The following is an 11,999-nucleotide window of genomic DNA, read 5'->3' on the forward strand; positions in this document are numbered from 1 at the left end:
AAGCCCACTGCTGGCCCACTGCTCTCTAAAGAGCAGCTGAGATCCTGCCTAATAGCAGCTTTTGAAGCAAGAAAAACAGGCCATGGATTTCTTGCTGCTGACAAATGCAACACACCAAAAGGATGAATAAAAGTTTTAAGTACTAATAAGTGCACAGCCATGACTTCTTGCAGCACAGAGGATGAAAAAGGCCAGCTGATGGTTGTTTCTGAGCAGAAAACCTGGAGTCAATCTCAGCCCATTTAGCTGTGAGACTAATTTTATCACTTGACACAGCAGGTCTGGAGAGGAGCTGCTCTTTTTGGGCCCTTTACCCCAGTATTACAGTCAGGGAGTGTAGGAGGATTGGCTGAAGTCTCACCCACCCCTGCCACCAGGACATCTCCACTTCTATCCTCCAGAACTACAGCACTTGTGTCTGCCAGCTCAAGCCCAGCTTTGCCTGCAGTGATCTGTGCTCATAACTCAGCACTTCATGCATAATCAATCTGGGATCTTAACCCACTGCTGCAGCCTCCAGCAAAGCTGCCACATTGGTTGACAGCATCCAAGTACAAAGGAAAAAACCCAAACCAGGGTTCTTTCTTTTCCACAACACTGCTTAAGCTTTGCTGTTCACAGAACAGTCTCGGCCAGGCTCTTTCCTTCTATCATAGCTCCAGATGTTTTAACTGCAAGGCATTTACAAGGAGAAAGCATTGTGGTTTCTTGATAACTCTGCCCTGACCCAACTTTCCATTTAGTGGGGGAATGGAGAAGGAATTTGGATGAAGCAAGAACTAAGAATGAGAGAGCAGGTGCCAGATGGTAAGAGGCACAGTACAGTTCTTACACAAAGTCACTTAGGGAGAGAGGGGAACCCACTTGAATCCAGTCTACTGCAGAGCTAACTGGCCTGGCAGATGGGAGACACCACACAGGCCAACACAGTGTCTGGAGGGCTCTGGGGCACTGGATATCTTGGCTTACCTGTGTGGCCAGGCTGAGGACCTGCTGAAACTCTCAGAAGGCTTTTTTAAGAACAGCTTCACTATAGCAGTCAGGAGGGTGAGCTGCACCTAAGAAAAAGGGACACAGAAGAGATTGTTGAAGCATGGATGAGTTTTCTAATGTCTCGCCAGTCTCGCCATCCTTCACTGATATAAAGTGTAAGTCTTGAGTTTCATAACAGCATTATACTCTTCTTTGGCAGTGAAACCCAGCACAATGAGACTCAGACTCTTGTCTGTTGTAAAACACTTGCACAGACAGTTCCCTGAGCAGCACACTGAGGTGTGTGCTGCACTGTGATACATCTCATCTCTATTCTTCTCTATGTTCTGGTCCCTAGTAGTTGTGCTGTACTGTGATACATCTCATCTCTGTTCTTCTCTATGTTCTGGTCCCTAGTAGGGTTACTCCCCCAAGAAGTATGAAACCTCTAGAAACCCCTCGTGTTCTGTCTTATCCTTTCAAGAAGAGAAGTTTGTGACACACAGACAACAGAGCAAATCTACAGACCGAAGTTTGAGAGACACAGACAACAGAGCAAATCTACAGACTCCCAATAGTTTCATTTTTGCCAGATATTGAAGTTTTCATTGGGAGGTATTTGCTGATCACTGCAACAGTATTAACTGTCCACCCCATACACAGACTGCATGATAAGATGCACAACACAATTTACCTGAGTGCTTTCATCATGGAAGCCCTCCAAAAAACTCTCCAACAGCTCATCTGCATTGTCAATTCTCTCTGCATATTCACCCACTATCCAGATCATGGCAGCTCTGGCATCTGGTTCGTCCAGGGAATCCAGGTTCTCGCACAGAGTGGCAATGATGCTTTCGTACCTGATTTGTCAGAGTACAGGTGGATTACTGGGGTGAATTTCACTTGTGTTACTCCACTTCTGCCCACATCATTCTGCAGGGAATCCTGCACTAAGTATCTTGTATTTCTATGCAACCAGCAGCATTTTCACTCAACTATAGAAGACACTCCCAGGCTTTTTCTTTTTCCAAGCTGAGCACTAAGATCTCACAGGGTCTTTGCGGTTTCATTAATCAGCAAGACCACTCAGAAGTGGAATTCAAGACAAAGTTGCCTCCTGTTCTGTTGGGTAAAGGAACATTTGATCCAACAGTTCAAACCACAAGTCTGAATCAGATCCTGCAGCCTCACTGGAGTGTTCAGACTGGTAACTCTGAACTGGATATTAGATTCCCCAAAGGCTTTACTGTAAAACAGACAATACCCCACACTAATTTAGCTTCCCCTATTCCCGTGCGTGGGTATCCCTGTGGCAGGCAGGCAATCTGTCTTGTAACTGACAGCAGAAATTGCCAGAGAGACTTGCAGATGTCCCATATTACTTTTTAGGTGATCATAAAGTCTCTGCTGAAAAACGTTGTTGCTGTTCTGCAGCTGAGAAGACATAATCTTATTGCAGAAATAGCACAAAAGAAACTGAGTTCTGCCCAAGCCAGAGAGCACACATGATGAAGAAAGCCAGAAGTTCAGCACAATCTGACTGGGATCTCAGACCATGAGAGCCATGAACTTTCATGGCCTTGTATATGAGTCTTCTAGAGGAGACAAGCAAAAGCAGAAAAGCCTGATGCTGTAAACTCGGCCAAATTTTCCTTCTGGCATTTTCTGCAAGAGCTTTACTAGCTTATGATTAAGGCTTCTACTCAGCATCAATATGGAGTGGTGGGAAAGAAAAAGCTTTCAATTCAAACTAATAATGAGTCAGGCTGTTACCTCATCTAGAGCCAACATCTGAATCCTACCAAAGCAGGAGTGGAATCAGAATGGACACTGCTTCCCCCTTTGCTTTGGAGCCCTGGTAAGCTACGCTGAGTGAGTTTACATTGCTCTATTCTGATGAGAGCAGAGAAGGGATTAAAAAAAACCTTTACTACTACCACGTACTTGTTGGGGTACTTGCGGAAGATGTCTCTGATGACAACAATGGCCTCCTGGACCACATAGTTGACCTTGGTCTGGATGAGGTCTAGCAGTGTGCTCACACAGCGCTCTGCAGATTGCTAGAGAGAACAGAAAAACACAGTTAAAAAAGCTAGAGAAGCACTCCTGAGCCCACAGCACACATCAAGGACCGAGGCATATGAGAAAAGGCTCAGAGCAGGAAAATGAGAGGACAGTAGCTATCAACCTGATATGTGTGTCCAGAAAAAACCCTGCAGGTTGACAAATGCTTGTGTATTACAGGGGAGATAACAGCTGACTCCAGCTCCTGCAAAAAGTAAGTCTGAAGCAACCATGCCAGTAGATGGTTGGGTCACCACACAAGAGACCTTGAGAACATTGCCTGCACTGCTACTGCTATCACCCTCTTGCTGACTAGCAGCTAAGTGGGCCACCAAGTAAGCTCTTTTGGACTTCCCAAGCTGTAGCAATCAGAGCTGGGACAGTTTTGACAGGCACTGCTGGAAGGTGTCTTGGGAAACTAAAAGGCAGGAGAAAACCATGCTGTCAATCACACTGCAAGAACAGCAGCAAAAAGCAGCTCACGGCAGAAATAGGTTCAGTACTTTTGGGGTGAGGTCACAAGCAATGTGCGAAGATACAGCTAAAAAAAGAAACCCAACTGTTGCTAATGCAGCTTTCACATTAATTAGTTCAAAATCCACAGGCACTGTAAGATAACAAGGACTGAACACTGTCATGGTCCAGGAACCAGCACTGGAGTTAGAGGCAAATAATCCAGGGAGGTCTTTTCCCAAACAGCCCAGTGAGGCAGGACATCACAGGAGCAACCAACTTCAGCACCAGAGAGTCTCAAATAAGGACAATGATTTGGCTATTAGCAGAGCACATATGAAGCCTCATTACACAGCTGGTGATTGATGTGAGAAGCAGCCTGCTCCCAACACTGCCTAGGCAGTCACCATCAGAACATTCATAAAGCATTCAGGATTGAGACAAACACTGTAGGGCACAAACAATAGCAATGTAGGTGGATTTTTCAATTCCAGTGAGTTAATAGAACCTTTGACTTTCAGAGCACTTGAAGGCTGAGCAGGAGGAACAGGAATGAAATGGCATTTCAGTCCCAGGAATCAGTTTTTTGGAGAATGGGCAGAAATCTCAAGGACAAACCTCAAGACTTGTAGAGCTGAATTTGGGTCAAGCAGAGACTAAAACCTCTTGGCAATTCCCTGCCCTCGTGACTAGCTGTGGGATCTTACACATATCCTATCAGCACAGACAGGGGCTGTGATGGTCAAGGGAAGCGACACCATAAACCAGCATTTGCTCAGTCTTTGCAAACTAGCAGTAGGTCATAAGACTCTCCCCTGAAATTCTCACCAAACAGAAAAAATATCCAATACAGTTGGTGTCAGAATAAAGAGAGGGATCACGTAAAACTGCATGATTGGCATATTTTTTTATGATACCTTTCCCTCCTTAGCATGGCTTTATGGGTATTATGCCACTATGCAGGCAGTGAAATGGCAACCTGACAAAGTCCTGCTCTGGTCTCCTCTGCTCCAGAAGAGATTTGAGGTCTGTGACCTAGAAGACTCTTCCACTTAATGGAGCCTGACCATGGACCTGGCTCCACACAGCCTGACACTGCTCACAGTGGGAGCCCTGCTCAGAGCCCTTGCAAGATAGATGCTTCAGAGATGAAGATCGATGCTTCAGAGCTTGCAACCTCATCTCTTCATCTCAGCAACTTTTACCAGATGTTTTAATAAGTGACCTTAAGGGGCACTTGGGCTAAATCTGTCCTAAGGCAACTCTACCCTACAGAACCTGCAGCACCAAACACTGTTGGCAAGAAGCCATTTGGCCCTGTCAGAGCCTACAACTAGCAAAGCTTTAAGAGCTGCAGAATTCAAGGAAAAACAAATTAAGGTTTAGTTTTCTTTTCTTTAGACACTTTGAAGCATGATTTTTCCAGGAAGAGCACAACAGCCACTTGGAAATATGCAGCAATGATTTTCAGCCCAAGAGTCCCACAGAAAGTGAGCAGCTATGGGTGCATGCCCAGAAGAGCAGTCCCTCTAACAAAACAGATCTCAGCTCACCCATCCCTTGTAAACACATTGCTTTTGAAGATGGACATCCCTGGGGACTGCAGTGCTCTGTGAAGTAATGAAAGTGTCCCAACTAGAACAGCTTTCAAATTGGAGTAAGGAAGGACAATCAGCCAATGTCAAAATTGCTTTGTTTTTCCGTAGAAGCCAAATGAAAGCCCACAAGATCACTGAAGTAGCACATATCATGCCAGCCATAAGCCTCGATGATTTCTAAGAACCAGGCTGCTGGCAGAATCTCCTAGAAACAAGAAATTTCCCTGTAATATGGCTCCTTCTGCTTCTCCTTTGCTCCAGAGGAATCCCTGTTCTTACTGCATTCACTTCATTACCTTTTCCCATGGGAGTGGTGCCTGGTTTTCTTACAATCAAAGCATGGCATGATAACTTCATCTAGTGCTCGCAAGGGAGCAAACTGATGCACAAGCCAGATACAAGTGTAGCTACACCACAGGGTTTGCTGTAGACATACCCAAGTTTAACTCTGGGCCCAGCTACCATAGCCCTGCCCTATCCATGCAAAATGACGTTCTGGCATTCCCTCAAAAGGAAATGACTACTCAAGCCTTGGTAAAATCCATCAGCCTTGCTATTCAGCATAGGCATTGCTTCCGTTTCCAAAAGGAGCACTAGCTCTGCTGTCAGCACCACACACACTGCACAGCAAAGGTAACACCACCTTTGCTCTGTGGTGCCCCTCACAGCACACCAATTTATTTACTGTCTTACTCTCCTAGGAAAGACAATTAGACAAAAGGTAAGATCTAGAAAGGCAGAGTTGAAGTGCCCTGTGAATACTCATTCATCAACAGCTCCCACTGGCTGGGTCCTGTGTCAAAAAGCAGATTTCTAAGCCTTGGGAACTTGGACACTGAAGGCTGAGAGAGTGCTCTTCCATTAGTCATAACTCACAGTGTAAACAGCCTCTAGTAAACACAGATGCACTGGGGACAGGGATTAACCTAGAGATGAGGATACTGTAATGAGTTGTTCTATATTTGCCCTCTTTAAATCTGCCTCTTGTCAGAGCAGGAAACAAACCTTATCTTTAGCAGCAGTGTCTTCAGTGGAGCAGGGCTAAAAATCAAGTTTAACACTAGTTATGGAGAGGCAATTAGTTAGAGGTCACTGCAAATTTGCTGGACATTATTATCAGTTCTCTGCATATTGAATATGACTCTCATGGCATCAGGGATGGGGAAAAATGTAGGGGATGAGGGCAGGAAAGGGTAAAAACTCATAAAAACACCTTGATACTGCAGCAATACACCACCCCCATGTGAAATTAGGACAGACACATGTCCAAACCTTAGTGAGAAAGTCCCTGCTGAGAACTAAAGCAAACTCCCACCCCCCAGCACAGCACTGCTACAAAAAAGGGCTGTCAGCAGCTTCTTTTAACTTCTCTGGAGCCCTCTTCCATGCTCAAGGGGATTTTCTACTGTCACTGCAGTGGCTCCATCCACACAGCCTCCTGCCTGGATGCATCGTGGAAGGAGTGCTCTGGTATTTTGAACTGCAGACATGAAACAGAAGCAGCAGTCACCTGCTCCATGGGGCCAGGCTTCAAAAGAAAGCCCAGGGCAGAGATAAGCCTTTAAGAGCTGAAGGAAGGAAGAGAAGGCTGTATGGGCAGTCAATTCTCTCACGAGGAGCAAAGTTGGCATCCTCTGTAGACAGACTTACAGTAGTTTAGCTGAAACAAGAGAAACCTGTGCACTGACACCACACTAAGCCAGGCATGATTAGGTTATTATTTAAATCTGCTGTCAGGCAATGCTCATGGGAACACACTTTAGCAAAAGCTAAATGAGCTCAGCTGAAATTAGACCACTTACGTGACATTTTGCACTCAGTTATCAGTTTGCTGAAAAGTACCACCACCACAGCATAAATCTTCCCTCTCTTCACAGGCTTTCTGAACTCCTGTCAGGTGTTTCAGATTCACTTACAGGGAAATTAACTGAGACATCACTAAAAAAATAATATTCTGAGCATTTTGGTGGATGTTGAACTGGCAGAGGACACTTCAGACTGTTGTTTTGAATAACTGCTGAGGTTCTTGGGAAATTATTTGCATAAGCATCTAGGCTAAGGAGAGCATACTCCAAATAAAGCCACGTGCTATATGGACCTTTAACACTAGGTAAGCAAATAGTCATTCTGTGTTCATATAAATTGCACTTCAGTGCCCCAAATCTCTGTAATTCTATGCCTGTGTGTGCTATTCAGCTGAAACGATGGGGAGAGACGACACAAAATGTTTCATAATACCAAGTTTCTCTGCACAATCTCTTCTTCTTTCCCCTTCAAAAGGTCAGGGCACAGCTATTAAGGGCAGTCCTCATGGATAAGTGGTCATTGTTCCACTGAAGCCAGTGCAGTAAAATATTCCATCAAAGATGAATTATCTGCCATGCTCTGCCTGCCAGCTGAGATGTGAGAGGAGCACAAACCCTCCTGTGATGTACTCCAGCTCACAAGCCCTATTGTCCAGCTGGTGCTCTGCCCATGGGTGTGATGTATCAAAGTCACTCGATTGCCAACACAGAAGCAAAGAAACTTTGTGTAACATGGAAATGAGGTGGCAAAGCCCATCTTTGTTTCTGAAGCCAGAGGATCACAGAAAACCTCAAGGTTCAGATACTTGCCTCAACCTTGATGGCACAGCGCCCGATCGCTCGCACGGCCTTGCGCACAAAGTCAACGTCCACTTCAGTCGCATATTCCTTGAGCTCTGCCAGGACCTGTGGAGACACCACACCAACCTGAGTCCTGGGGTCACACAGAGACAATATCCCACTCTCACAAGTGATGCTACTCGAACACCAGAACACAAGCAGGATGTTCTTCCACGTCCACACACATCCAAAGCCAACACAATCAAACCCTGCAATCAGTTGCAATCTCTGAACCGTCTGGTTTGGATGACACTTGGCTTAGCCTGGCCAAAACCAAAAGATGGCTCAGTCCTGCTTGTTTTCAAATTTCCCTGAACAAAAGCTAAGGGAAAAAAATCAGCCCTGCCAAACTTCAATGTTGCTATTCCTTCCTACACTGAAAATAAATTCACTGCATGCAAAGCTCTTGGCAACAACCATTTTTGATCTCTCCTTTTCTGTGCTGAGATGAACCTTTGGATCCCTACTGAACCCAGAGGAGATCTGAGGACACCCTGAAAGATCTATACAGAGATTAATAACAGTTTGAAGATACATCCCTTCTTAAGAATAAGATTTACTATTTTGTCTCAGTGTTTTTGCTAATGGAAATTGAAGAAGGTCTTAAACCAGAACCTGCTGGGATTTTACAGACCTTTAACTAAAAACCTTTCTCTTAAATCATTTAGCTTAGAAAAATTATTTTAATAAAAGACCCTATGTCATTTATATTCACTCAAAAGCTCAATTTATTTCAGTTTCTCATGCCAAACATGACATCAGGGATTTAATTGTGATGTCACAAACAGATTGTGAGGGAGAGGTGAACAGCCAAAGCCAGACAGTTCTCTGAAAAATATCTCATGGCAGCAAATTGCTCAGAACAACGACAAGATAAAGAGGCCGTGAAGGACCAGACTGCAGACAGATAAATCTGCAAGGAGGAGCTGGGACATCTGTGTTTTGAAGTTCTATTATTTCCTGGGATGATGTGTATTGCACAGCACTTAGAGCACCCAGGTTTAACAGCTGATGTTTTCCAAATAGTGCCCTAGTCTGAGAGCCTGGGGCAGAACCAGCCTGCTGCCTTGGTCTGGAACAGGCATGGAGATGGAGAGGACGTGGGTAGAAGCTGCTCTCCTCGGGTCTCATTTCAGGAGATATTCCTGATGAAGCTTGGGCTGGTTTATGAATGCCTCTTCAGAATCAGGGAGAGATTCATTCATTAGTCTGCAGATCCCAGTCCCAGACTCTGCCCTCCAGACACCACTGCCTTTCATCCAACCAGCCCACATTATCAGAACATTCTGTATTGAAATTGCTATGGAGCCTACCAAGAGGAAATTCTGAATGTATTCTCATGGAAACTGATTTGTGAAATGTTTTCCATGTCCCCAGCACAAAAGGGGCATGAATTACCTTACTCTGCTCCAAAAAACATCAGGAGAGAGCTGAAGAGAGCTGCTTGAAAATGTCACGTTAAATGAAACTGCTCTGTGACAATTAGGATAGGACAATAATAGCACTAACCAGAGGCATTAATCATTCTGCATTAGTGTTAGACCTTATGGCCAGGGATGCACTCGAGAACACTTCCTCTGAGAAAGAAATTTGGATTAAAACATCAAAGACAAGAAGAATCTAACACTGTAAAGCAGACTCAATTCAGTTTAGCCTGAGCTATTTCCACTCTGGAATCAAGTTAAGCAAAGAAAAGAAAAAAAAGAAAAAAAAAAGAAAAAAAGAAAAGTTTTTGAGCTCTGTAGAGTGCCTGTGCAAGCATTTAACAATTTCACTAACTTGAAATTCACACTTTAGTAATGTTTGGCCTTTCTGAATGCCTCTGTTAGAGGCACACTACTCTCACTTAAAACAAGCCTCTCATTCCAACCTCAGCACTAGCAGTGACTCACTTGACAGGAGACATCAGCTCTCCTCCTGGAATTGTGATCTGTGAAACAAGATCTACCTAACGTCACGATGCAAAGCCACAGCATGCTATTAACATTTAAATTATGGAGGAAACTCCAACACCTCCCATTAAATAGCTGCAAAGAGCACTGATGCCTAAAAGCCAGGAAAACACTTGTAGTAGCTGCATACATCCTCAGATGAGGATTATGAGAGGGTTTTCCATCCCCAGAACACATCAGAAGTCCCTCAGCTGACCTGGGCAATGTTGGCTTGGGAAGCCAGGCGGATCATGATGTCCAGTTTCTCCAGTTTGACATAAATGGGGTCGTTGTACTTGACAAAGAACACCTTGATTTCCTGCTTCAGGATTTCAGGCCTGGAGGGAACATAACATTATATCATTCAAGACTGGTAAAAGCCTAAATGGACTCTATTGCAAGCTAAGGCACCTTCTCTTTAGAAACCCACCCAATTATTCACTGAGAAACAGAATGGTGTCATTTTGCCCAAGCTGCCCAGAGAAGCCGGGGACTCCCCATCCCCAGAGGTGTTCAAGACCAGGCTTGAGTAACCTGGTCTAAGTGGAAGGTGTCCCTGCCCACAGGTAGGCTGGAACTTATAAAGAGGTTGGAACTAGACAATCTTTAAAGACCCTTCCAACCCAAACCATTCTAGGATTCTATGATTTTGTGTCTAGGACATGCAAACAATCAACAATTTGGTGAAAGAAGGCTGGATAAAAAAATTGTTTTGACACAAAATGGGTTCAGACTGAAGGAGGGGAACTCTAGGCTGAATGTGAGAAAAAAGGTTTTCACTGTAAGGTTGGTGAGACACTGGCACAGGTTGCCCAGGGATGTGGTGGCTGCCCCAACCCTGGTGGTGTTCAATCCAGGCTGGATGAGCCTTGAGCAACATGATCTAGTGAGGTGTCACTGCCCAGGGCAGGGGGTTGGGACTAGATGATCTGTAAGGTCCATTCCAACCCCTAAATTCTATGATTCTATGAAAATGCAGAATTCAAGTCTTTTCCCTATGCCTACAACTCTACTTCCTCCTGTTGAACTGCTGAGCTAAATACTGCAGGAAGTCAGTGGATGACTGTTTTCAGTGAAAGAACAATGTCCTTAGCTGAATGCAAAATCCACCTACAAACTCATTTTCTCCTTTCACTTTCAAGATGCCAGTGCACAATAACTCTGCCCTGCATACAATCAAAGTGCTCTCCAACCTGTCCCACCTTTCCAGCAAGGAAAACAGCACTAAAACATGCACGTAGGAGTAAACTGGTGAAAAAACAACCAACCCACTGTTGTACACCAGCCTAGTTCTGTCACACTGAAAAGAACAGCGCAGGCACACAGAGTTCCTGCAGGTCACTATGAACTGCAGTTACACCCTCATTCCTATCTGCAACCTGATTTATAGAGGGCAGCTCTGACTGCTCATGAAAAGGCAGTGAAGAGAGGCAGGTAAAGAAATACTGTATGAAACTGGTATCACAAGTATGCTGTAAAGAAAATTAATTCAGGCTACCAGAGTCATGAGGCTGTTTAATCTGTCTCTCAAGGGATCTGAGCCTGGATTAAATGAAATTCTGTACATGTGGAAATATCTGAAGGTCTGAGATAACCAGATGCCCTTCAACAATGCAGGAATAACACCCCTGAGCCTTTACCTTTTCTGCACAATCAAGTTGATGTTCCTCAGGGCAACATACTGAACTTCAGGCTCTCCAGACAGCAGGGTCACCAGTGGAGGGGCAAGTTTCTTCAGCAGCATGTTGTAATAGTCAGAATCCTTGGGAAGAAGTTCCAGGAACTTCATTAAGACCTTCACTGCTGACAGCACCACTGCAGAATTGGCATGGGACAGCCGAGGGGTCACCCGTTCACAAATGCTGGGGACAGAGGAGTAACAAAGGGCTCACATGGATTTCAAATGTCAAATATTTCAGATCTCCTCTGAGTTCAGGAGACTGCACAGGGCTGAAGAGTTTCTCAGGCACTACTTTGATTTGGTTTTGTTCACCAAGAACAGGAAAACTCCTGCTTTCCTGAACACAGCAGGAAGCAAACAAGGACTTCTCACAGCTTCAAGTTTCTCTCCTGCCACAGTTAGCTCAGAAACAATCCCAGCACTCAGCATTACAGTCCCAACACATACTCAGTTGTTAGTGCTTTCTGCCTTTGCCTGGTGGCATTCTCTATTCCTGTGATCTCGTCTGTCACTTACAAACATAACTAAAAAAACAGCTCTTGGAAAAACACTTTTGCCTTCACATAATCATTCAGAGGTAATATACAATTCTGGCTTGCTTGGGGGGTTTGCTGCCATTTCAACCATTTGTATCTACAAAAAAAAAAAAAAAGAT

The 11,999-nt window shown here is 44.6% G+C and overlaps 1 protein-coding gene across 1 annotated transcript in view; it reads right to left on the minus strand.

Annotated features, from left to right (window-relative positions):
* Positions 1–11,999, minus strand: part of AP2B1 (adaptor-related protein complex 2, beta 1 subunit) — a 73,402-nt gene that overhangs the window by 41,632 nt on the left and 19,771 nt on the right. The window contains 7 exon segments of the mRNA XM_009073485.1: positions 970–998; positions 1,001–1,058; positions 1,667–1,832; positions 2,917–3,032; positions 7,703–7,798; positions 9,881–10,001; positions 11,304–11,525. Coding sequence (XP_009071733.1) covers positions 970–998; positions 1,001–1,058; positions 1,667–1,832; positions 2,917–3,032; positions 7,703–7,798; positions 9,881–10,001; positions 11,304–11,525 — 808 coding nt within the window.

The sequence above is a fragment of the Acanthisitta chloris genome, unplaced genomic scaffold (assembly GCF_000695815.1).
Source record: "Acanthisitta chloris isolate BGI_N310 unplaced genomic scaffold, ASM69581v1 scaffold10874, whole genome shotgun sequence".
NCBI classification, from domain to species: Eukaryota; Metazoa; Chordata; class Aves; order Passeriformes; family Acanthisittidae; genus Acanthisitta; species Acanthisitta chloris.